At 49.4% G+C, this 19,748-nt stretch overlaps 7 protein-coding genes across 9 annotated transcripts; 5 read left to right on the forward strand and 2 right to left on the reverse strand.

Annotated features, from left to right (window-relative positions):
• Window positions 1-432: 432 nt before the first annotated feature.
• Window positions 433-2,150, reverse strand: LOC9657486. Its single transcript, XM_002988050.1, has 6 exons — window positions 1,709-2,150; window positions 1,519-1,659; window positions 1,336-1,463; window positions 1,073-1,285; window positions 855-1,014; window positions 433-794 (listed from the first exon to the last, which is right to left on the reverse strand). Exons 1-6 carry the CDS (start codon window positions 2,148-2,150, stop codon window positions 433-435), a joined length of 1,446 nt encoding a protein of 481 aa, XP_002988096.1.
• A 1,643-nt stretch (window positions 2,151-3,793) lies between these two features.
• LOC9657487 (translation initiation factor IF-2) lies at window positions 3,794-8,212 on the forward strand. The gene is made up of 11 exons (XM_002987967.2): window positions 3,794-5,889; window positions 5,961-5,993; window positions 6,065-6,178; window positions 6,241-6,390; window positions 6,441-6,602; window positions 6,659-6,814; window positions 6,864-6,929; window positions 6,990-7,226; window positions 7,289-7,564; window positions 7,629-7,817; window positions 7,880-8,212. Exons 1-11 carry the CDS (start codon window positions 3,937-3,939, stop codon window positions 8,033-8,035), a joined length of 3,492 nt encoding a protein of 1,163 aa, XP_002988013.2. The 5' UTR covers window positions 3,794-3,936; the 3' UTR covers window positions 8,036-8,212.
• Window positions 8,213-8,471: 259 nt separating this feature from the next.
• Window positions 8,472-12,106, forward strand: LOC9656092 (protein argonaute 1). Its single transcript, XM_024661939.1, has 7 exons — window positions 8,472-8,486; window positions 8,549-8,881; window positions 8,940-9,026; window positions 9,087-9,131; window positions 9,189-9,254; window positions 9,318-10,527; window positions 10,594-12,106. Exons 2-7 carry the CDS (start codon window positions 8,557-8,559, stop codon window positions 11,999-12,001), a joined length of 3,141 nt encoding a protein of 1,046 aa, XP_024517707.1. The 5' UTR covers window positions 8,472-8,486; window positions 8,549-8,556; the 3' UTR covers window positions 12,002-12,106.
• Window positions 12,107-12,946: 840 nt separating this feature from the next.
• LOC9656093 (dehydrogenase/reductase SDR family member 12) lies at window positions 12,947-14,914 on the forward strand. Of its 2 annotated transcripts, XM_002987969.2 has the most exons (11): window positions 12,947-13,051; window positions 13,106-13,167; window positions 13,228-13,347; window positions 13,415-13,514; window positions 13,573-13,653; window positions 13,705-13,754; window positions 13,828-13,978; window positions 14,044-14,100; window positions 14,150-14,271; window positions 14,320-14,599; window positions 14,665-14,914. In XM_002987969.2, the coding sequence occupies exons 1-10, from the start codon at window positions 13,037-13,039 to the stop codon at window positions 14,552-14,554; spliced, it is 993 nt and encodes a 330-aa protein (XP_002988015.1). In that variant the 5' UTR covers window positions 12,947-13,036; the 3' UTR covers window positions 14,555-14,599; window positions 14,665-14,914. The 2 variants fall into 2 exon arrangements, with proteins under 2 accessions (XP_002988015.1, XP_024517658.1); XM_024661890.1 differs by having other exon boundaries at window positions 14,320-14,914.
• Window positions 14,599-15,578, reverse strand: LOC112341568 (peptide deformylase 1A, chloroplastic-like). The gene is made up of 4 exons (XM_024661893.1): window positions 15,182-15,578; window positions 15,076-15,123; window positions 14,938-15,008; window positions 14,599-14,877 (listed from the first exon to the last, which is right to left on the reverse strand). The coding sequence occupies exons 1-4, from the start codon at window positions 15,521-15,523 to the stop codon at window positions 14,685-14,687; spliced, it is 654 nt and encodes a 217-aa protein (XP_024517661.1). The 5' UTR covers window positions 15,524-15,578; the 3' UTR covers window positions 14,599-14,684.
• A 96-nt stretch (window positions 15,579-15,674) lies between these two features.
• Window positions 15,675-17,487, forward strand: LOC9656094 (methionyl-tRNA formyltransferase). Its single transcript, XM_002987970.2, has 11 exons — window positions 15,675-15,846; window positions 15,906-15,968; window positions 16,049-16,183; window positions 16,234-16,336; window positions 16,415-16,485; window positions 16,548-16,652; window positions 16,718-16,751; window positions 16,839-16,939; window positions 16,992-17,051; window positions 17,105-17,293; window positions 17,350-17,487. The coding sequence occupies exons 1-11, from the start codon at window positions 15,718-15,720 to the stop codon at window positions 17,458-17,460; spliced, it is 1,101 nt and encodes a 366-aa protein (XP_002988016.1). The 5' UTR covers window positions 15,675-15,717; the 3' UTR covers window positions 17,461-17,487.
• Window positions 17,488-17,521: 34 nt separating this feature from the next.
• Window positions 17,522-18,464, forward strand: LOC112341567. 2 transcript variants are annotated; one of them, XM_024661891.1, is made up of 3 exons: window positions 17,522-17,917; window positions 17,978-18,206; window positions 18,268-18,464. In XM_024661891.1, the coding sequence occupies exons 1-3, from the start codon at window positions 17,522-17,524 to the stop codon at window positions 18,366-18,368; spliced, it is 726 nt and encodes a 241-aa protein (XP_024517659.1). In that variant the 3' UTR covers window positions 18,369-18,464. The 2 variants fall into 2 exon arrangements, with proteins under 2 accessions (XP_024517659.1, XP_024517660.1); XM_024661892.1 differs by having other exon boundaries at window positions 17,984-18,206.
• Window positions 18,465-19,748: the final 1,284 nt, after the last annotated feature.

Consider the following 19,748-nt stretch of genomic DNA (forward strand, 5'->3'; position numbering starts at 1 on the left):
TGAACTATAAAAAAGAAAGTATAAATTAAGGGATTGGTATTCACACATATATTTTAATAAAATGCTCTAAAATTCATTGATTGTGTGAAAGTGTGTCATGAACAAAGAATCAAAATATCTACAAATATAAAATGTGAAAATTATATAAGAGATAATTATTCTATCAATGATAAATAAATAAAATAAAATAAAAATTACCAAACTGGAGCAAAGAAGTAGCATTGATACTTGATTATTCTTTTTCTTACTATATGAAATTGAGAAAAAATAAACTTTTCCATCAAAAGAAATCAGAAAAAAGATGATTCCCAAATGAGTATCAAATAAACCTCTCATTCTCACTGAAATATTACAAGGCAAGCACACCTGTGCAACTCCTCTGGCGCTCTATTTAGGCGCAAACTTACATTACTTCCATAAGAGAGAGACCTCCTATCTATTGAACAGAGTGTCTTCTAACTTTCTTCTTTTTGATGGTCGCTCGACCTGCTGCTCGTTAGCAGGGACAACCATCAGCTGCTGCTGCAGATGCTTCACCCAGGGAGAAGATGGAGGGAGCATCGCCTTATGAGTGTGTAACCAAGCGAGAAATGGCCTTATGCTAAAATCTGCCCTTGTGTACAATGCCCACTCTGGAGTCGGAAGATCTTGCAACACAAATTTTAGATACTGATCCACGAAGGCTGGATTATCTGTGGACGTTCCACAGTTTTGGTTGATGTCTAAGGCCCCAGCATGAGCTGCTACGAAATAACCTGGACTTTCCATGGGTGAAATGGCACCCCCTGAAACACCTGTTTGTAAACAGCATAAATTTGAGATTTCAGAAAAGTAATGTAGCTAAAACTACCAACCTGGTACGGTGGGACAAGTATGACCGACAAAGCATGATGTAAGTGCTTCAGCAAATCCAGCAGAAACACATTGAGCCCCATCCGGTATTCCTCGCAGAACGGTTTGAAATTGTTCAAGAAGCCATTTCTTAGCTGTTTCTTCAGCACGCTTTAGATCACCCTATAAATCCAATAAAATCCAGGTTAAAAGCCAAATTTCATTAATGAGATTTAAGTACCTCGTATTGTGACGTCCACTCCTGAATATTGTCCCACAGGACTCGCCAATAGACACTCCAAAGCCCACCATTTTCTGGATTAGCACTCTGTTTTAACTCTCGCGTTGCTCGTCTTAAGTAGCCAACAGCATCAGGGTACCCAAATACCGTGAGAGGCAAGTCCTTTTGTGGCGAAGAAGGTAAAAGAAAGCATGGTAGAGTCGTTCCCTCCACCTACAAAACAAATGTTTTAGTAAATTGAAATCAAAAGAAGCACCCCTTACTTTAAGAAGCGCTATGTCAGATCCAAGTTCAGGGCACTCCTTCCTGGTACTGTAAACAGAGGTGGCATTTCCTTGAACTGTGCAGCGAAAACCAAATTCACGAACTTTTTGAATGGGCACAAATTCCCCTGTTCAGAAACCTCAGTTAAGTTATGGTATCCAATCTGGTGGTGGTGTACTTACCTGCATAAACTAGCACCTCCTTCAATTGCCACTTCATGGTTTTCCCATCTTTAAAAGTGACCAAAGAAAGCATATGGCCTGCTGTTAGAAGCATATGCTGTGAAACTGCAAAAGCAGTGCCGTTCGTGGTTTCCTCGTCCCCTAAACCTCAAATTTAGAATAGAGAAACATAAAAAATTAAACCACTCACCAGTGTGATTTTGAAAGATTGAAAGAACTCTGTGTGTACTTTTCATGTTTTCAATCCCAACGTATACTTGTTGCTTCATCCTTGTAGTGGGACTGCAATCAGGACTTAAAGGGATATGTTTTGGGAGCTCTCCTTGAGCAGGAGAAAAAGCGTACATGTGCCCGGTTTGCCAATCACAAGCATAAAAACGAGAGAATTTGCTTGGATAGTGAGAATCTTTGCTGATTATAAGTCTCTCTGGATAAAGATCAGAAATTAACCACTCAGGACGGTCACGGTTAATAACAGCAGCTACTATTGTGTTGCCTTCCGGATCATTAGTCTGTGGAACTTCATCATCCAGATCCTCAACATCCCCAACATCATCTTCTTGTGTGCCCACATCCACATCTGCATTGTCTAGTGTGAGTCCACCACAACGGGCTGTTCTCCAGAGGTTCATTTCTGCCTGACGATCGATGAGAGAAGGCTATCCTGGCTTGAATAGTTTCTGCGCAGTTTGCAGAACCTACTTGGATGCCTTGGGGCTTGCACTTGTTGCCAACCCAAAGATGACCAAAGAAAACCTCTCTGTACCTTAAGCAACTAAGGAATCGGGCAAGGAGCAAGATCAAGAAACCGAGATCGACTAGAATCCAAGAGGGAAATCGACGGTGCTGTGTTGAACCCTAAGCTATCAGGTTTAGAGATTTTATCGTTGCCCTAAAACAGGCCCTTTTTATAGGAAACGCGCTGCTAACGTTTAATTTATAGAGCTGCCTGATGGTTGATTCGCCTTATTTTAATCAACTATATAAATTTATTTTGCTATTGTTTTAAGCAGCAGTTTATTTCAAATGAATGTCTTCATTTGGAATTTACATAACTATGCTTCAGTTCTTCGAGATGGCAGTTGCTTGAATTGCATATGCCCATGAGTGGCAACTGCTCAAATCGATTATAAGACATTATATTTGAAATGCTCAAATTTAACGGTTGAGCTCAGCACGCTCAACCGGTCTGATGAAATGGAATTGTTTGATCGGAGGTTTTAGGAATGGATTGCAGAGAATACTTGGAGCTCATGAGATCATGCAGGACCGCAACGATGGCGAGCGAGATTTTCATGGCATGGAAACACGTCTTCGCACTTTCGACCAGCCCGGCACCGCTGCAAGCCGCGAGAATTCCCACAAACGTCGCAGCATCGGGCTTGTGGCCCTCGTCTTGCAATCGGTGAAAAGTTCTAGAAACCATTTCCATGGCGACTGTATCCAGCCATGAGAGAGTTCTACACGGCGATGTCTCTACTGGCGATGGAGTCTTGCAAGAGTACGAGCTCGGCATCGCCCATGCTCCCGCATCGACCGTAGAAATCCACAAGAGCTACGAGCAGAGCCAAGGATGATTGGATTCCACCTCTCCGGCAAATCTCGCCATGGAGTTTCTTCCCGGCCTTGAGCAAGGCCAAGCTGCCGCAAGCTTTCAGGGAGATTGCGAGAGCTGGAGCGTCTGGAGCAAAGCCTCTATGTTTCATGTCCTCGAAGAGAGCTATGGCGAGCTCGGGCTCACCGTTGTGGACGTATCCAGACATGAGAGACGTCCACGAGATTAGATCGCGTCGCGGCAAGGCATCCACGAGCATCGTCCATGCTTCCACACTTGGAGTAGCCCAAGGCACAGCACGCCTTCAATGCCGCGAGGAAGTGAAGCGATCTGGAAGAAAGCCAGACGCACCGCTGGAAGAGATCCAACGCGAGAGACGATTGCCCATTCTCGGCAATCCCGCGATGAGAGAATTCCACGACACCAGATCGCGCCGGCGCACCTGGATGCCTCGCCCATGCTCCCGCACTTGGCGTACATCCCCAGCACCGCATTCGCGATATAGCTGTCCGATTCCACTGCGCCGCAGTGGATCGTATCCTCTCGGACGCTCCTGCCCATTTCTAGATCGCGATTTCTGGAGCATCAAAGCCCTAGTCGAATCTAGCGAATATTTTATTGTGACCGTTGACCAAATTCCATTCTAGAGAATATTCTATTGTGACCGCTGACCATATTCGAATCGGGTATATAGGGTTTGTGGCTTCCATTAGTGCCACGTATGCGTATCCACATTGCGCTATGGCGTCGTCGCGACAGACATCCTCTCTCCGGGTTTTAGGGTTCTTCCGGATGCTCCGGGGCGACCCCTACGCGGCAAAGGTGCGAGGCTCTCCTCCAGCTGTGATGAATTTGCGGGAAGAATGAGCGCCGCATTGGGTGCCCTGGGAGGGCAGCTCGTCGTCTGCCCTCACAATTCTTGCTGGAGATGGCCCAGGGGCGATGCCGACTGCGCGGCTGCATCCACCTCGGCGATTTTCGGGCTCTCCAGCCCCGGTGCGCAGCTCAGATCGCGGCTCCGGCAAGGCGGCGGCTCCAGGAGGCATTCCAAATGCATGGCATTTGCCGAGGAGCGCGTCCGGGTGTTGGATGCCGATGGCGCTAGTGCCGCCGACGACGATGGCGGTGGCAAATCGGCCAAGCCCAGCGCGGGAGCTGCGAGCGATGGTGAGAGTATGCCGCTGCTCAAGCCATCGCCAAAGCCGATGATCCCACTCTCGCGGCCCAAGCCAGTGATGATGCCTCCTCCACCTCCTCCTCCTGCGAATGGAGGCGCTGCGAGCAACCAGATGAGAAGGCCAGGAAGTGGAAGTAGTGGTAGCTTTGCGCAAGTTTATCGGCCCAGGGAGAATGCTCCTTCTGCCGCGCCATCGCAGCAGGGCCATGGCGGTGGAGCTATGCAAAACTTGGACAAAGTGTTACAGAGCGCGGAGAGGCTGGCGAATTCTCCTCCCACGAATTCGCCAAGTTCTAGGCCGGTGATGGGAAGGCAGCAATCCTTCCAGCAGCCAGGAACGATGGGTGCTTCTTCGTCGTTCCAACAACAAGGTGGATTCCAGACGAGGTGGAAGAAAGGAGATCCCGTGACGCCGGTAAATGGTGCTAACAGCAGCGCTGTGAAGAGCAAGCCCGTTGCTCCAAAGACTCCCCCACAAACGAATTTTCCAAAGCCCCCAGAGAGCTCGACCGCTGTGAAGGTAAGCCAAGACTTACCAAAGGCTCCTTCACAGACAGATGTATCAGCGTCGAAGCAAGCTCCTCCTGCGGCTCCATTTCCAAGAGTTTCTTCGTCGTCCCAAACTCCAGCTCCTGCTCCATCTCCAGGAGTTTCTTCGTCGCCACAAACTCCAACTCCGGCTCCATCTCCAGGAGTTTCTCCGTCGTCACAAGCTCCGGCTCCGGCTCCGGCTCCGACTCCGGTTCCATCTCCAGGAGTTTCTCCGTCATCACAAACTCCAGCTCCGGCTAGAGCTCCTGGACTTTCAGCACCACCAAGAACTCCGATTCTCAGCTCGCCACCTTTGATGCGACCTCCGCCCGTTTTGAGAAAAGAGCCTCTCATGTCAACGAAGCCGATGATTGCTCCAAAGCCAGCGGCACCGCCGGTGGCGCCCAAGGGACCGAGATTAGTGGATACTTTCAGGAAGGTGGTGGAACCGAGCGCTACACCTCCCCCTCCTTCGGGTCGCTCTTCTTCGACAAAGAGTGACGAGGCAACGAAGAAGCAGACAGGTCTCAAAGACAAAGACACTGGAGCTGGAGGTCCGCCATCATCGAAGCCGGGTTTAGCGAACAAGGCCAGGGATGACAAGCGGAAAAGATCGGAAGTGATGGATGGAGCTAAGCGCAGAACCGTTGCTCGTGACGAGAATGCCATGGACGACGCGGAAGAGATTGGTATCAGCATTTCAGGTGTGAGTCCGGCACGTAAAGGCAGGAAATACTCGAAAGCTAGAAGGAAAGCCGAGCGAGCAGAGGCTGCAAAGGCCTCGGCTCCGGTGAAAGTGGAGATTTTGGAGGTGGGGAAGCAGGGAATGACCGTGGGAGACTTGGCGAGTAAGCTGGCTATCAACGAAGCGGCCGTTGTCAAGGTCTTGTTCATGAAGGGAATAGCAGTGACGATCAACCAGATGCTGGATGAAGAATCTGTGAAAATTGTGTGCAATGAATACGAAGTGGAAGTTATCGAAGCTGGCTTTGTCAAAGTCGAGGACATGGCCAAGAAGCAGAAAGAGTTCCTGGACGAAGAAGACTTGGAGTCACTGGAGAGACGTCCACCAGTGGTAACAGTCATGGGACATGTTGATCATGGAAAGGTAATTACGAGAACTTTGGTTTCGATCTTTCTTTTTTGTTTTTGACACTCTGATTTTATTTTGTGCTACAGACTTCGTTGCTGGATTACATCAGGAAGACAAAGGTATTTCTTTTTCTTTCTTTTCGTTTCTTTTTTGTTTCTCATGTAGGAAGTTCTCTGCATTCATGATTCAGGTGGCTGCCGGAGAAGCTGGAGGAATCACACAAGCAATTGGTGCATATCAAGTGCCTGTGACAGTCGATGGGGAGGAGCAAACGTGTGTTTTCCTTGACACACCGGGGCATCAGGTACATATTGTGTTTTATGTCTTCTTTGGAAATGCTAAAGGCTTTCTTGTTCTCGTCAACAGGCTTTCAGTGCTATGCGAGCTCGTGGTGCACGAATCACAGACATTGCAATTATCGTGGTAGCAGCAGATGATGGAACCCGTCCACAGACTTTGGAAGCAATCGCTCACGCCAAAGCTGCCAGGGTTCCAATTGTCGTAGCTATCAACAAGGTATTCTTTGTATATGAGATCATCCGTTGTGACTCTTACTTTCGTTGTAGATTGACAAGCCGGGAGCAAACGTTGATCGTGTCAAGGAAGAGCTTGCAAAAGCGGGTGTAGTTCCACCAGAGTGGGGTGGAGAAGAGCAGATGGTTTCGGTTAGTGCTCTTACAGGAGAGAACATTGATTCGTTACTGGAGACGGTCATGCTTGTTGCCGAGGTACTGTACAGTAAAACTTGTAGCTTGGAGCTCATGTTTTCTTGCTTTCCCGCTAGTTGCAAGACTTAAGATCCAATCCTCACCGTGAGGCCAGTGGCACAATCATTGAAGCAAGCTTAGACAAGGCAAGGGGACCAGTTGCTACGTTACTCGTGCAAAATGGTACACTAAGCAAAGGAGACGTGGTTCTGTGTGGTGAAAGCTATGGAAAGGTAAGCTTCAAATCAAGCATAGCTACCGAAGCAACGTTATTGTTTTCAGGTGCGAGCATTGTTTGACGAAAAAGGGAAGTCGGTCAATGAGGCTGGTCCATCAACCGCAGTGCAGGTTTTCTTCGATTCTTGCTTAAGTTCTTTTAGCATCGACATCTGACTGCGATTATCTCAGGTGATTGGACTGAGCAGTGTACCAGTTGCTGGATACGAATTTGAAATCCGCGACACGATTGATGATGCTAGAGACGCTGCTGCCGAGTACGCAGAACGCATGCGTGATTCTCGTCTAGCCTCTCAAGCTAGCGAAGGAAAGGTGACGCTTGCGAACCTTGCGAGTGCTGTAGCGTCTGGAAAGGACTCCGGTGTTGAGTCACACCAGCTAAACATTGTTCTCAAAGTTGACGTTCAGGTACCGGCATTGTTTTCCTTGCTCGTTCACTCGTTTCATACGCTTGTGTTGTTTGATCTCAGGGAACTGTGGAGGCCATCAGGGAGGCGCTCCAAGTTTTGCCGCAGGACACTGTCCAGCTTCGGTTTTTGATGCAAGGCACAGGCGATATAACAGCCAGTGACATAGATTTGGCGATTGCGAGCGGAGCAATCGTGATTGGTTTCAACGTACGCACGCAGCCGACGGTGAGGGACAAGGCTGACAGCGAAGGCGTTGAGATTCGTTTGTACAAAGTCATATACGAAATGGTAGATGACATGAGGCAAGCAATGGAGGGTCTCTTGAAGCCCATCCAGGTACATGGTTCTTTCCATTTCCTCTCTCGTGGATTTTCCCATCACTCGCACTTGTATATCGCAGGAGGAAGTTCCGATTGGAAAAGCGGAGGTTCGAGCGGTTTTCACGAGTGGAAGTGGACGAGTGGCGGGATGCATGGTGACGGAAGGAAAGCTGACCAAAGGCTGCGGTGTTCACGTCAAGCGAGGGAAGAAAACCGTGCACACTGGGAGTCTGAGCTCGCTTCGACGAGTAAAAGACGTCGCCAAAGAGGTATCGAAGTTTCTCTTTGCTCGCTACTTCCAATTCGATCATGGTTCTTCTTCGATTTCCAGGTTGATGCTGGTTTGGAATGTGGTGTTGGTGTGGATGGCTTCAACGAGTGGCAAGATGGCGACAGCATACAGGCATTCGACAAAGTGGAGAAGAAGCGAACTCTCGAGGACGCGTCCGCGACTGTGGCGGCTGCTCTAGCCAGCGAGAAGAAATGATTGAATCGAGTGGCAGAGAAAGGGAAGAATCGGATCCGAAGAGATCGAATCGCAGTGGAATCGATTTAATGCTGCCGCCATTTCCAATAGATCGATGATATCGCTTCGCGCGATTTCTTGTAACTTTTCAAACATTTAAATGCGAGGGCTGCGATGAGCACGCCAATGGACGTTCCAGATCTTCTGTCTTAAGAATCAAGCTTCCTTAGTTAGTGCTAGTCCGGAGCCACTTTATTCGATCTCGCGCTTTCCGACCAAAGCGCGAGCTTTATCACGATTCGTATTTAAATCTGGCGGGCCACGGCGGACGCTTCTGATTTCGCCACATCAGCAAGGAACCGACGTTTGGGATTTTGACACCTTGGAATTCGAAATGTACCATCTTTTTTCTACCTTAAAAGAGGTTTGGGTTCTTGCGGGTTTGATCGAGGCGATCGATTCTTTGGCGGCGGTGGGAGAATCGTGGCGATGCCGCTGGAGCTGTAGGGTCTAACGGGGGTTTTGCTGTGACAGGAGGAGCAATGCCACCGCGGCGGGAAGGCGGGCGAGGCGGCGGACGAGGAGGAGGCGATGGACGGGCGCCATCGCAGGAATGGCGTGGTCAAGAAGAGGAATTTCGGCAGGGAAGAGGTAGAGGTAGAGGCGGGAGAAATCCCGACGGTCGCGGGCAAGGAGGAAGAGAGGGCGGCGGCGGGCGTGGAGCTGGAGCTGGAGGAGGTGGTCCTTCTCGAGCTCCGCTTGAGGCCTTCCCTCCACTAGGCGACCGTCGGCAGCAACAAATTCCTCCAGAGACCTCGCAGCGGCCGCGTACCATCGTAAGCGCTGCTGGATCCCAACGAGGATATGGTACGCTCTTTTTCTTTGTTCTTCTGGAGCTTTACTACTTGAGTTTCTTGCTGTGTAGGAGGAGGATCTTCCGGGGCTGCTCAGTACGTTCCTAGGCCTCAAACCATCGATAGTTCTGGGTCTCAGCGTGTCCCTGGAGAATCTGGTATGGTTTTTGTACCTCGGGCATACCAAAGTTGTGATCTTTTGTTTGCTTTTGTTGTAGGAGTGGCTTACAACCAGAGCGCTGCTGGATCGCAGGGAGGACATGGTACGCATCTCTTTCTTTGTTCTTCTGGAGCTTTACTCCTTGAATTTCTTGCTGTAGGAGGAGCATCTTCTTCGACTGCTCCTAGGCCTCAAACCATCGAGAGCTCTGTCCCTGGAGGATCTGGTACGTAAATTTTCGTCCCTCGGGCATGCCAAAGTTGTGATCTTTTGTTTGCTTTTGTTGTAGGCCAGAGCGCTAGTGCCGACTCGCTGGTTCCTCGAGTAAAAGATTTGGACGTGAAGGGAACTCCTGCTGGCCCGAGTGCTCCCGTTTCTAGCAGCAGCACTGGTGATGTTCCTACCTCCTCGAAAGCACTTGTACCTCCTAAAAGGCCTGATCGAGGAACTGTTGGTCAGAAGGTTACCATCAGAGTGAACCACTTCAAGATGAAGGTGAAAGATGCACCCATCTTTCACTACGACGTATCCATTCATCCGGCTGTTGGCTCGAAAGGGATTGCTCGTGCTCTGGAGCGGCAGCTCGTGTCACAGTATCGGGCTTCAGAGCTAAACAACCTTCTTCCCGTCTACGATGGAAGCAAGAGCTTGTACACGGCGAGGCGACTTCCGTTTGAGCAGAAGGACTTCAAAGTTACGCTGCCGGAGGAAGAAGGGCGCAGGGCCCGCGAGTTCAAAGTCACGATCAAGTTTGCCGCGGAGCTGGACCCGTATCAAATGGACCTCTTCCTCGAAGGCAGAGGTGCGGTCCTACAAGCCCCGTATGAGTTCTTGCAAGCTTTGGACGTGGCTTTGAGAGAGTGGCCCATGAAGTCGTACGTTCCCAGTGGACGTAACTTCTTCGATCCGTCATTCGGGAGGCTGGCACTAGAAGGTGGTTTTGAGGCCTGGAAAGGATTCTACCAGAGTGTTCGTCCAACCATGCAAGGCCTCGTGCTGAACGTCGATTTGTCTGCAGCAGCATTTTACGAGGCATTGCCAGTTCTCGAGTTCCTCAAGAAGTCACTCCCGTACTTCGACCCAAGCCGAGGCTTGTCGGACGGTGATCGAGCCAAGGCCAAAAATCTCTTGAACCGGCTCAAGGTCGAAGTCACGCACAGGAACATCCCTCGGAGATACAGGATTTCGGGACTGTCTTTGCGGCCAACAAAGGCGTTGACGTTCACAACTGATTCTGGACAGGAGGTGAAGGTTGTGGACTACTTTTGGACGACGTACAAGCATAAGATCCAGTATCCCGAGTTGCCTTGCCTCGAGTTGCAAGGAAGGAAAACTACTTATCTGCCTATGGAAGTGTGCAAGCTGGCTGCCGGTCAGAAATATCAGGGAAAGCTCAACGAGAGGCAGACAACAAACATGCTGAGGTTCACGTGTCAGATTCCTGCTGTTCGAGAGCAGAACATAAAGACTCTTATGAGCAACGTTCACGACTTTCAGCAGTAAGTTTTCTTTCATATGAAGTTCTGCGCTCTTGTTCTTGACACGCTTGTCTTTTTTGCTTCCAGGAATGATTATGCTGCCGAGTTTGGAATTCAGGTGGCTAAGTCGATGACGTCTTTGCACGCAAGGGTTCTTCCAACTCCGAGTCTGAGGTATAGCAGCAACCAGATCACGCCATCTGATGGCGGCTGGAACATGATGCGGTCTAGGTTTCTTCGAGGGGGAGTAATCCGCCGCTGGACTCTCGTCAACTTCACGAGATTAGCAAGAGAGGACGTGGACGCTTTCATCAGTGAGTTGATCCAACGGTGCGTGGCGGTTGGAGTTCAGATGGATCCTCCCGTGATCCCTCCTTCCAGCGGTCGGCTGGAACAGTATGATACGCTACTCCGGAATGCCGTCAGGAATCACGCTAGCAAAAGCAAGCCCGGGGAAGGTCTTCAGCTGGTAGTTTGTCTCATGGACGCCAAGCACCAGATTTACGGGGACCTGAAGAAGCTGTGCGAGACGGAGCTCGGGCTAGTGACGCAGGTGTGCCTTAAGAAAAATGTGATGAAGGAGTACAACAGTTTGTCACAGTACCTGGCCAACCTCGCGATGAAGATCAACGTCAAAGTTGGAGGCCAGAACATGGATCTGGCGCAGGATCTGCGACTCATGGTTCCATCGATTCTCGGCAAGCCAACAATCATCTTTGGAGCTGATGTCTCTCATCCCATGGCTCGCGACGACACGAGTCCCTCCATCTCCGCGGTGGTGGCGAGCATGGACTGGCCATCGGCGGTCAAGTATCTCGCTCGGGCAAGATCTCAGAGGGGCAGGGTGGAGATGATCGAGCACCTGCATGACATGGTGGTCGACCTCATGAGGGCGTTTTTCACTCACACCAGACTCAAACCGGAGAGGCTCCTCTTCTTCCGGGATGGTGTGAGCGAGGGCCAGTTCTCCGACGTCCTGAACAACGAAGTGCAGGCAATCCAGAGGGCGTTCCTTACCCTCCAGCCGAATGGCGACTACTGTCCCCAGATAACTTTCGTGGTCGTCCAGAAGCGTCACCACACGAGGTTCTTCCCGGCGGACAATAACGTGGTGAGCAACAACGTGAGACCGGGGACCGTTGTGGACACAGAGATCACCCATCCTCGAGAGTTCGACTTTTACCTTTGCAGCCACAGGGGTCTCCAGGGAACCAGCCGGCCGACGCACTACCACGTCCTGCTCGACCAGAATGGCTTCAGGGCCGACCAGCTCCAGACGCTCGTCAACAGCTTATGCTACACTTATGCCCGGTGTACCAAGGCGGTCTCGGTGATACCTCCGGCGTACTACGCTCACCTGGTGGCCTACCGGTCTCGGCTCCACGTCGACAGTGTTGCCGCTGGAGCTGGATCTTCTTCTGCTCGCGCTGCGGCCGCGGAGTGTAGGCTGCCTGAGGTACTTCCTGAAGTCCGGAACTACATGTACTACTGCTGAGAGAGCTTCTTCCGGGTTTGCAGTTTCTCTCTTTCTTCCTTTACTTCCGAGATTTCTCATTTTGCGAGTTTTAGCTGGCTTCTAACGAAACACGAGTTTGGCTTTTCTTGTTTTTCAATACAACGTTAGAGCTTGGGTTGGAATGTGAAAACTGGGCATGACTGTATATATCTCTCCGGTTTTCACTTGATTCTAAGAGGATTTCGTTTCTTGCAATGCAATGATTCCACAGTCTTTGAGCATCTCCACTGTTGGCTCGGCTAACAGAAGAGATAATGGGGAAGGCATGAACTATATTAATTTCATGTCAACACATAAGATAAACTCCAAGGTGACTTCTCAAGTTTGCGAAATGGCCCGTGCTTGGTGCCGACTGAAGTGTACTCAAGAAGCCGAAGTTCTCTACACAAACAAGGCCTCCAAGTTTTTCTATAGTAACTGGTAAGAGCCCAACAAGGTGGCGATGCATGGAATTCTCCTCCAAGTCTTGTGGCTACAAAGCCAAGACTTTCAACTTCCTGTTTTCAAGAGAACATACTTGCTGAATGTAAGACCGCAGTCCCCAGACTTCCAACAAAGTGGAACCATGCTAAGATAAATTCAGTCTAGAGTGAAACCCTTGTGTGTGACGAGAAACTCAAGAGCGTCCCCTTTCTTGCACTGAGCACCGTCACCAAATACTTTGCAAAACTTGATAACCCAATCTGCCCAGTTCTGGTTGTGAGATCATAGCTATAGATCGAGAATGATCGCTTGGTCGAGGAATTCGCGAAGGCTTAAGGGTCAGAATTGGCCACCATAGCTTTGGAGAGCTTGTGCGACCCCATTTCAGAGGGCTCTTGAAAGTCATGGCATAGCATTTTAGAACAAAGCTAGCATTGAATTTTTCCATGCATGGCCATAAAAGTAAACTTTCAGTTTGACCACTTTGCCCTAATCTAATGAGAGGGAAAGGAATGGCGTGGCAATGGCGTGTCAAGAGGCTCTTGCCACAAATCAGTGCAGCCACTCCTTCCTCGCAGGCGCTAGATCATCATGTGGATCGTCGAGGTAAGCTAGCTCCACCGGCGCTGCGCAATCGATTTTTCTGATCTGTGATTCCAGGCCTACAGAACGACCGCATTCTCGCTCTATGGGACGCTCTACTTCACTCGGTCGGCCTTCCTGTGAGTTCCTTGTGTGATACTTCGGTGTCTTCCATCGTGATTGATCGTGATTTCTTGCAGGAAGCATGCTGCCGGCTTTAAGAAAGAGGACTTGGATGTGGATATGGCTGGGAAGAACTGTGTGGTCACCGGGGCCAATACAGGAATTGGATTTGCATCGGCGGAAGCTCTGGCTGCCAGGTTTGAAGCATTCGTTGGATCTCTTACTAGCAAGGAAACGAGGAACTCTTTCTCTTCTGTGTTTCAGGGGTGCGAACGTCTTTCTAGTGTGTCGCAACAAAGAGAAAGGCGAGAAAGCTGTCTCGGAGATCAAGTCAAAGACTGGGAATGACAAAGTTGAGCTGGAGGTGAGTTGTTTCTTTCTTTGTTTTACGATGAAGGAGAACAATTTCCTGGTCTCTCCAGCTTTGTGATTTATCTTCACTGAAAGAAGTCAAGGAGCTGGCCACGAGATTTCTCAGCATGGACAAGGCGCTCTATGTTTTGGTACACGCGATTTTTTGTGTGAGAAACAATGTTGTGACTTTGGCTTTACAGGTGAACAATGCGGGGCTGATGGAACACGAACGCAAGACTACAGCAGACGGGTGAGTGATTCTTCTTTGGTCTTTTATTTGCATTTGCTGGATTAGATGACGATTCTTGCTACTGGTGTTACAGGTTGGAGTTGAACTTCGCAGTGAATATAGCTGCTTCGTATACTCTCACGGAACTTCTCATGCCTGCGCTTGAGAAAGCAGCTCCAGAGTCGCGAGTGGTCACTGTATCGTCTGGAGGCATGTATGGAAGTTCACTCACCGAAGATTTACAGGTATTCAGCTCAGCCTATCTCTTTTTTATAAGCCTTGATCGTCTTTGTGTGTTGTTCTTCCCCAGTATTCAGATGACAAGTTCAATGGTCTTGTCCAGTATTCGCGTAACAAGAGACTCCAGGTAGTCATGAGTTTTTCTGGGAAGCCTAAACTACTTTCGTGATTTTCAGATTGCCATGACCGAAAACTGGGCAAAGTTGTATGGATCCAAAGGTGTCGGCTTTTATACGATGCATCCTGGCTGGGTCGACACAGAAGGGGTTGCAAAGAGCCTCTCGTCATTTAGAGAGAAGTAAGCTCCTCGATCAAAAGACGAACTTTAGCTGACTCCATCCCGCAGATTCCAAGGCAAGCTCAGAACTATCGACCAAGGCGCTGACACAATAGTGTGGCTGTCGCTCCAGCCAAACAGCAAACTAAAGTCGGGCGAATTCTACTTCGATCGTGCACTAGCTCCCAAGCACCTGGCTGCGTGTGGAACTGGCTACAAACCCCAGCTGGCCGCCAAAATCATCTCCAAAGTCCGTCAGATCTGTGGCGTCGACGCTCCAGTCAGAGAAGTGAACGTCGCTTGAGGAACGAAGAAGATCCCCGAAAAATAAGACCTTTGCAATGGTCAGGTATTGACGAGCTTTTCTTTATTTCACACAATCATATCACACAGTATTTACAAATCAATTTACAGGAATGTGTCATGCGCTCCCTTTAGGAGATACTCCGGAAGGATTTTGGTACCATCTTATCGACGAAGAGAATGCCTTCCAAGTGATCGCTTTCGTGCTGAAGTGCCCGAGCCAGCCAGCCTTTGGCGTCAATCTGGATCTTCTCGCCCCTCCTGTTCAATCCGGTAGCTTTCACTCTCGAGAATCTTTCGACGAGAGCACAGTAGCCACAGACGCTGCAAAGAGGACAAGAAAAATTGGTTTTTTTTCTTCTCTGAGTTTGTTGTTTCACTCACCTTGGACACTCTTCCAGCGACGTCTCGGTTTCCTCCGGATGGATCACTACGAGCTTTGGATTTATAATCACCTGCGAGGAATCAAGAAGATGGGATTTTAATGCGAGCGAGAGAAGGAGAGAGGAGTTTTTCACGAACCATGAGCTTGGAAGGCTGTTGGATGGTTGGATCCTCAAGAACAATGATCTAGACGAACACGATAGTAGTGATCCCAATTTGCCCCAAAACGCGGATTTTTCGTTACCTGGAGCGCGTGACCGATTTGAGGAGCTGACAGGGCCGACGCTCCCAAATTCCTCATCGCCGCGACCAAATCATTGATCACTTTCTCGATCGCGCAGCTCCCAATGGCATCCAGGGCGACCTCCACGGCGCGCTTGCTCAGCAGTGGATCTCCAGCCTGGAGCACCTGTGGGGCGAAGCAATTGGGCCCTGGATTGTGGCCCAGCGATCGCGAATTTCCCCCGGAGATGGAGGGAATGGATTGCTGCGCCGCCGAGTGGAAGCTCCGGAAGGGCGAGATGTCCACCACATTGGGCATTGCCAATTGGACGGCGCCATGGGAGGAAGATCGTGCAGTGGGCATTTCTTCTGCGAAGAAGGAAAGAAAAAGAAACCCAAGAGAGAAGACGAAGAACGTGTGGCATCGAGTCTTTCAGTTACTGGCCATTTCCACGTGTGCGATCCAGACTAAGCCACGTCGGTACCAAAGTTTCAACGGTCAATTGGTCAATCAAAGTAGACTAGGTCACAAAAGAGAAATTTAGGTTTTTGGGAAGCATGCTTGGCTTGCGGCCATGGCTTCTAGCGCAATCTCCTCAAGCTCTCAAGCGCCACGATCTGGTCGTGCGATCTCTTCACCAGGAATGTGGGCGCAAATCTCGCCTTGTTTTTCTTGGAACACCGGAGGTGTGTAACGATTCTTTGTTCGTTTCTTTCCTCTTTCGAATTTATTTTGCCCTTTCCAGCCCGCTGCAAAGGTCCTCGATTCTTTGCTAGACGCCGCAGCGGCTAAAGACTCCAAATTCGAGGTGCGTAGCTTAGAATTTGCATGCATTGCTAGAGAAAACTCTAGAGAAAAGTTTGTGTTACTTATAGATGATCGATCCAGATTGCTGGGATCGTCACGCAGCCGCCAGCAGCCAGAGGTCGAGGCAAGAAGCAAATGCCATCTCTAGTCGCCCAAAGAGCTCTCGACCGGCAATTCCCTCCACACTTGATCTTTTCGCCAGAGAAAGCCAGTGAGGTGAGAGCTTGAAAATGGAATGAAAACGAATGACTTCTGGGCTTTTGTAGCAATGTTTTTTGGAAGAACTGAAGAGTTTGGAGCCGGATCTCTGCGTGACTGCGGCTTACGGCAACATTCTCTCTCAGAAGTTCCTTGACATTCCAAAGCTTGGTTTGCATCATATCTCTTAAACTTTTCATCTGTGTCCAACTTAGTTCTTCTTTCTTTTCTTTTTTTCTCTTTTCAAAGGTACTGTTAATGTTCATCCGAGCTTGCTGCCGCTGTATCGAGGTGCCGCTCCAGTGCAGCGAGCCATTCAGGTGAGGAGCTCTTCGTGGATTAAGCTGTCTCTTGAGTACTCAGTATTTTCTTCTTTTCGTAGGATGGAGTGAAGGTTACTGGCGTGAGTGTCGCTTACACAGTCCGAGCTCTCGACTCTGGCCCTGTTGTAGCCTCTGAAAGCGTTGAAGTGGACGAAAACATTAAGGTAAAGCTTGCACGCAAGGTGTTCATATTCTTTTTCTAGATTGCTTCTCTCTTTCTTTCTCGCAGGCACCTGAGCTACAAGATCTTCTCTTCTCTAAAGGTAGAGCTTTGTGAAAATGTACGAAGTTTTCTTGAGTTTCTTTGCACAAGGACAAGAGTTCTTATTTCTTCTTTTGCTCTGCGCTAGGGACGTGTTTGCTGCTGAGAGAAATGCCACATCTACTGGATGGAACGGGACGAAGTCGGGCTACGGAGCAAGATCACTCTCGCGCCACTCACGCTCCCAAGGTTGGTTTGTCAAATTCTTTTGCTATTCCATCAACTCTTCCTTTTTCTTTAGATTGGTGTAGAGGGAGCGTGGCTTTCATTCGAGGAGCCTGCGGCTATAATCCACAACAAGGTACCCAAAGCCTTAGGAAGAAATATATCCAGACACTGCATCGATTTTTCCAGGTGCGAGCTTTTTCCGAATGGCCTGGGACCAAGGCAAAGTTCCATCTCTCGAGCAGCAACGATCGCGAGATCCTGGAGATGAAGATCGTGACAACCAGAGTTTGCCAGTCAGGATTTCCATCGACTCGCTCCATTCTACTCAACGCTGGATCGATGCTTGTGGAATGCGGTGACCACTCTTGGCTGGAGGTAGCGCTCGATCTTTCCTCTCTTTGTTTCGCGTGTGTGATTCTTCGTTCTTCCAGATTTTGGAGGTCCAGCCACCAGGAAGAAAAGTGATGAAGGCTCGCGATTTTTGGAATGGCTTGCAAGGAAAGGAATTGACAAAGTTTTACGAGGAAGTTCTAATGCACTGAGATAGAGCTCGTTGGAAATTTAAATTTCCCGCCGTGGCACAAAACCCTAGCTAGTCCTGTGATGAGGAGGTTTGGGATGAACAAGCCGAGCGCCGGCGAGCTCGCGTCCCTCTGCGCATCATACGACAGGTTTGAGCGCCAGATCCCCCGCGGCGGCGATCACAGGCGGCTGGATTTCTCGCGCTCCCGGCCGCTGCCGCCGCCGCCGCCGCATTGCTACGCATCGCAGCCGTCGCAGAGCCAGCAGGAATCCTTCTCTTCCCAGGGCTTCTCGCAATCCAGGCGAGAATCGCAGGTCACGGCCACGGATTTGGTCCCTTTGCCAGTCTCAATTCGATCGGACGAAGCGATCGAGCAGCGGTTGGCTGCTCTGGAAAATCTCGTGGCCGGGGTTGCGGAGAGCATCAGTTCCATGCGGAACTCTCTGGACGACCAGAATCGCAAGGTTTCATTCATGGTGAGTTCTTTCTTTCTATTCCAGTTCTAATGTTTTTTTTGCTTTTCTTGTGAATGGAAGTTGAAGGAGGAGGAAGGCACCATCAAACGAGTGCTCGATCAGATCCAAGCTGTGCCCGCAAAGCTGTCCGGGGATCTTAAAACGGCACTCCGAGAGGAACTCAAGCAAGCGCTCTTGGAGTCGGACGAAGAAACTGTTAGCCAATGCAAGGATCCGAGAGATAAGAGCGCATGCAGTGTGGAGATCAGCAGGAGGAAAGCAGCAAGAGAGGAGGAGCAACGATCCGAAGGTAAAACGCGAACTCTTTGTTGCCTTTTTTTTCCTTCTTGGCTTTATCTCGTACTTTGCAGATTCTACAACCTTGGATCTCTATTCTCCAAGCGCAAAGGAGCTCAAGAAAATGCGAGACAAGGTCCTGAGAGCTCGGAGGAGCATTAAGAAACGAGCCTGACGAGATCCACTTGGTCTTCCGCGGTATGTAGAATCTAGACTTCCTGTTTAGTTAAAAACATTTGGAGATAATCATCCTTCGGAACTTCCACACTTACATACCCAGCAAAGTGGACTTTCGACAGGATGTGCTTTCACAGCCTTGTGTTCTGGAGCTGCGATATGTCGAGAACACGTTTGCAAAGCAGAGCTGGCTTTGGAGATGTTCGAATGGATCAGTGAGGACGGCTGCCAACCAAATGCCTCGACTTTGCTCCTGCTCTGAAAGCTCGCACCACCTTCAGCCGACGAAGAAAAGAAGGAAATCCACGGATAGAGAAGGGAATGGCCAATATTCACTCGCAGTGCTCACAGGATGATGCAGGGAACAGCAAGGGTGATACGGCTTTGGAGTTAGTAGCGGAAATACAAGCAGCGTGCTCCAAACTCTTCACCGTTTGTCGGAGCGCTCAAAGCGTATTTCTCTTGCAGCTAAAGAGGAGGGGACTGACTTGGAGGAAGCTGCTATGGATGTCCACTTGCAAGCTGGGTCGAGGCTCTGTAACTGGATACATTTCCAAGGTGTGGAAGTTTGGTTTATTCATGGCATATTATGTTGAAGTGGGAATATAATGACTACTAGCATTCAGAAATGTCTGCACTTATTAATTCAAATTCTTCCATTGATAAATGCTAGAATACTTCAAGAACAAAGACATCGAGTATGGGTTGTAATGTCATGTGGACAAGCTTATCGAGCACAGAAAAACTACACTTTAAAGTAGCTCGAGGTAAAAGAAAACTATATGTACTCTCCTAACCACAGAAAAGCCCCGAACTTGAATTCAGTCTTATATGCAGTGAAACCCGTATCAAGTTGAATGATAGCATTCGCCTTTTGTCTACATCTGGATGCGATTTCAATCACGAATTGCCTGTGCATGGCTCTCTAGCAGGCCGATTCAGCAACCGCAAGCACCTGTCACTGTGCATGATTCTCGGAGTTGCATGTGTACAGTGATTGTGCCTAGCAAAACGATGGATTAAACCTCATCGAATTCAGATTCTGCCTCCTACTTCTTCTCCTACTGTGCATGGTCACTAGCAAACCTCATAATAAGCAAACTAAAGCGTTGACGTAACTCAAAGAGCAAAGGACTGGTCTGGATCCAGAATAAGAACATCCAGGCACCGGCTGAACATGATTGTGGGTGGTTTTGGAGGGAGTTCTTCCCAAACACCAGTGTCCAGGTTGCAAATTACAGCGTCTTCATCGGCCGCACGATGTTCCCAAGGAGTCCAGTGCACAAACTGCATGAAAACAAACTTGCCGGCTCCACAAACTTTGAGCTTGGAATACATGTCACAGCCGACGTGAAGCTTGCGCCACAAATCATCTGGC

Source organism: Selaginella moellendorffii, unplaced genomic scaffold (assembly GCF_000143415.4).
Source record: "Selaginella moellendorffii unplaced genomic scaffold, v1.0 SELMOscaffold_86, whole genome shotgun sequence".
NCBI classification, from domain to species: Eukaryota; Viridiplantae; Streptophyta; class Lycopodiopsida; order Selaginellales; family Selaginellaceae; genus Selaginella; species Selaginella moellendorffii.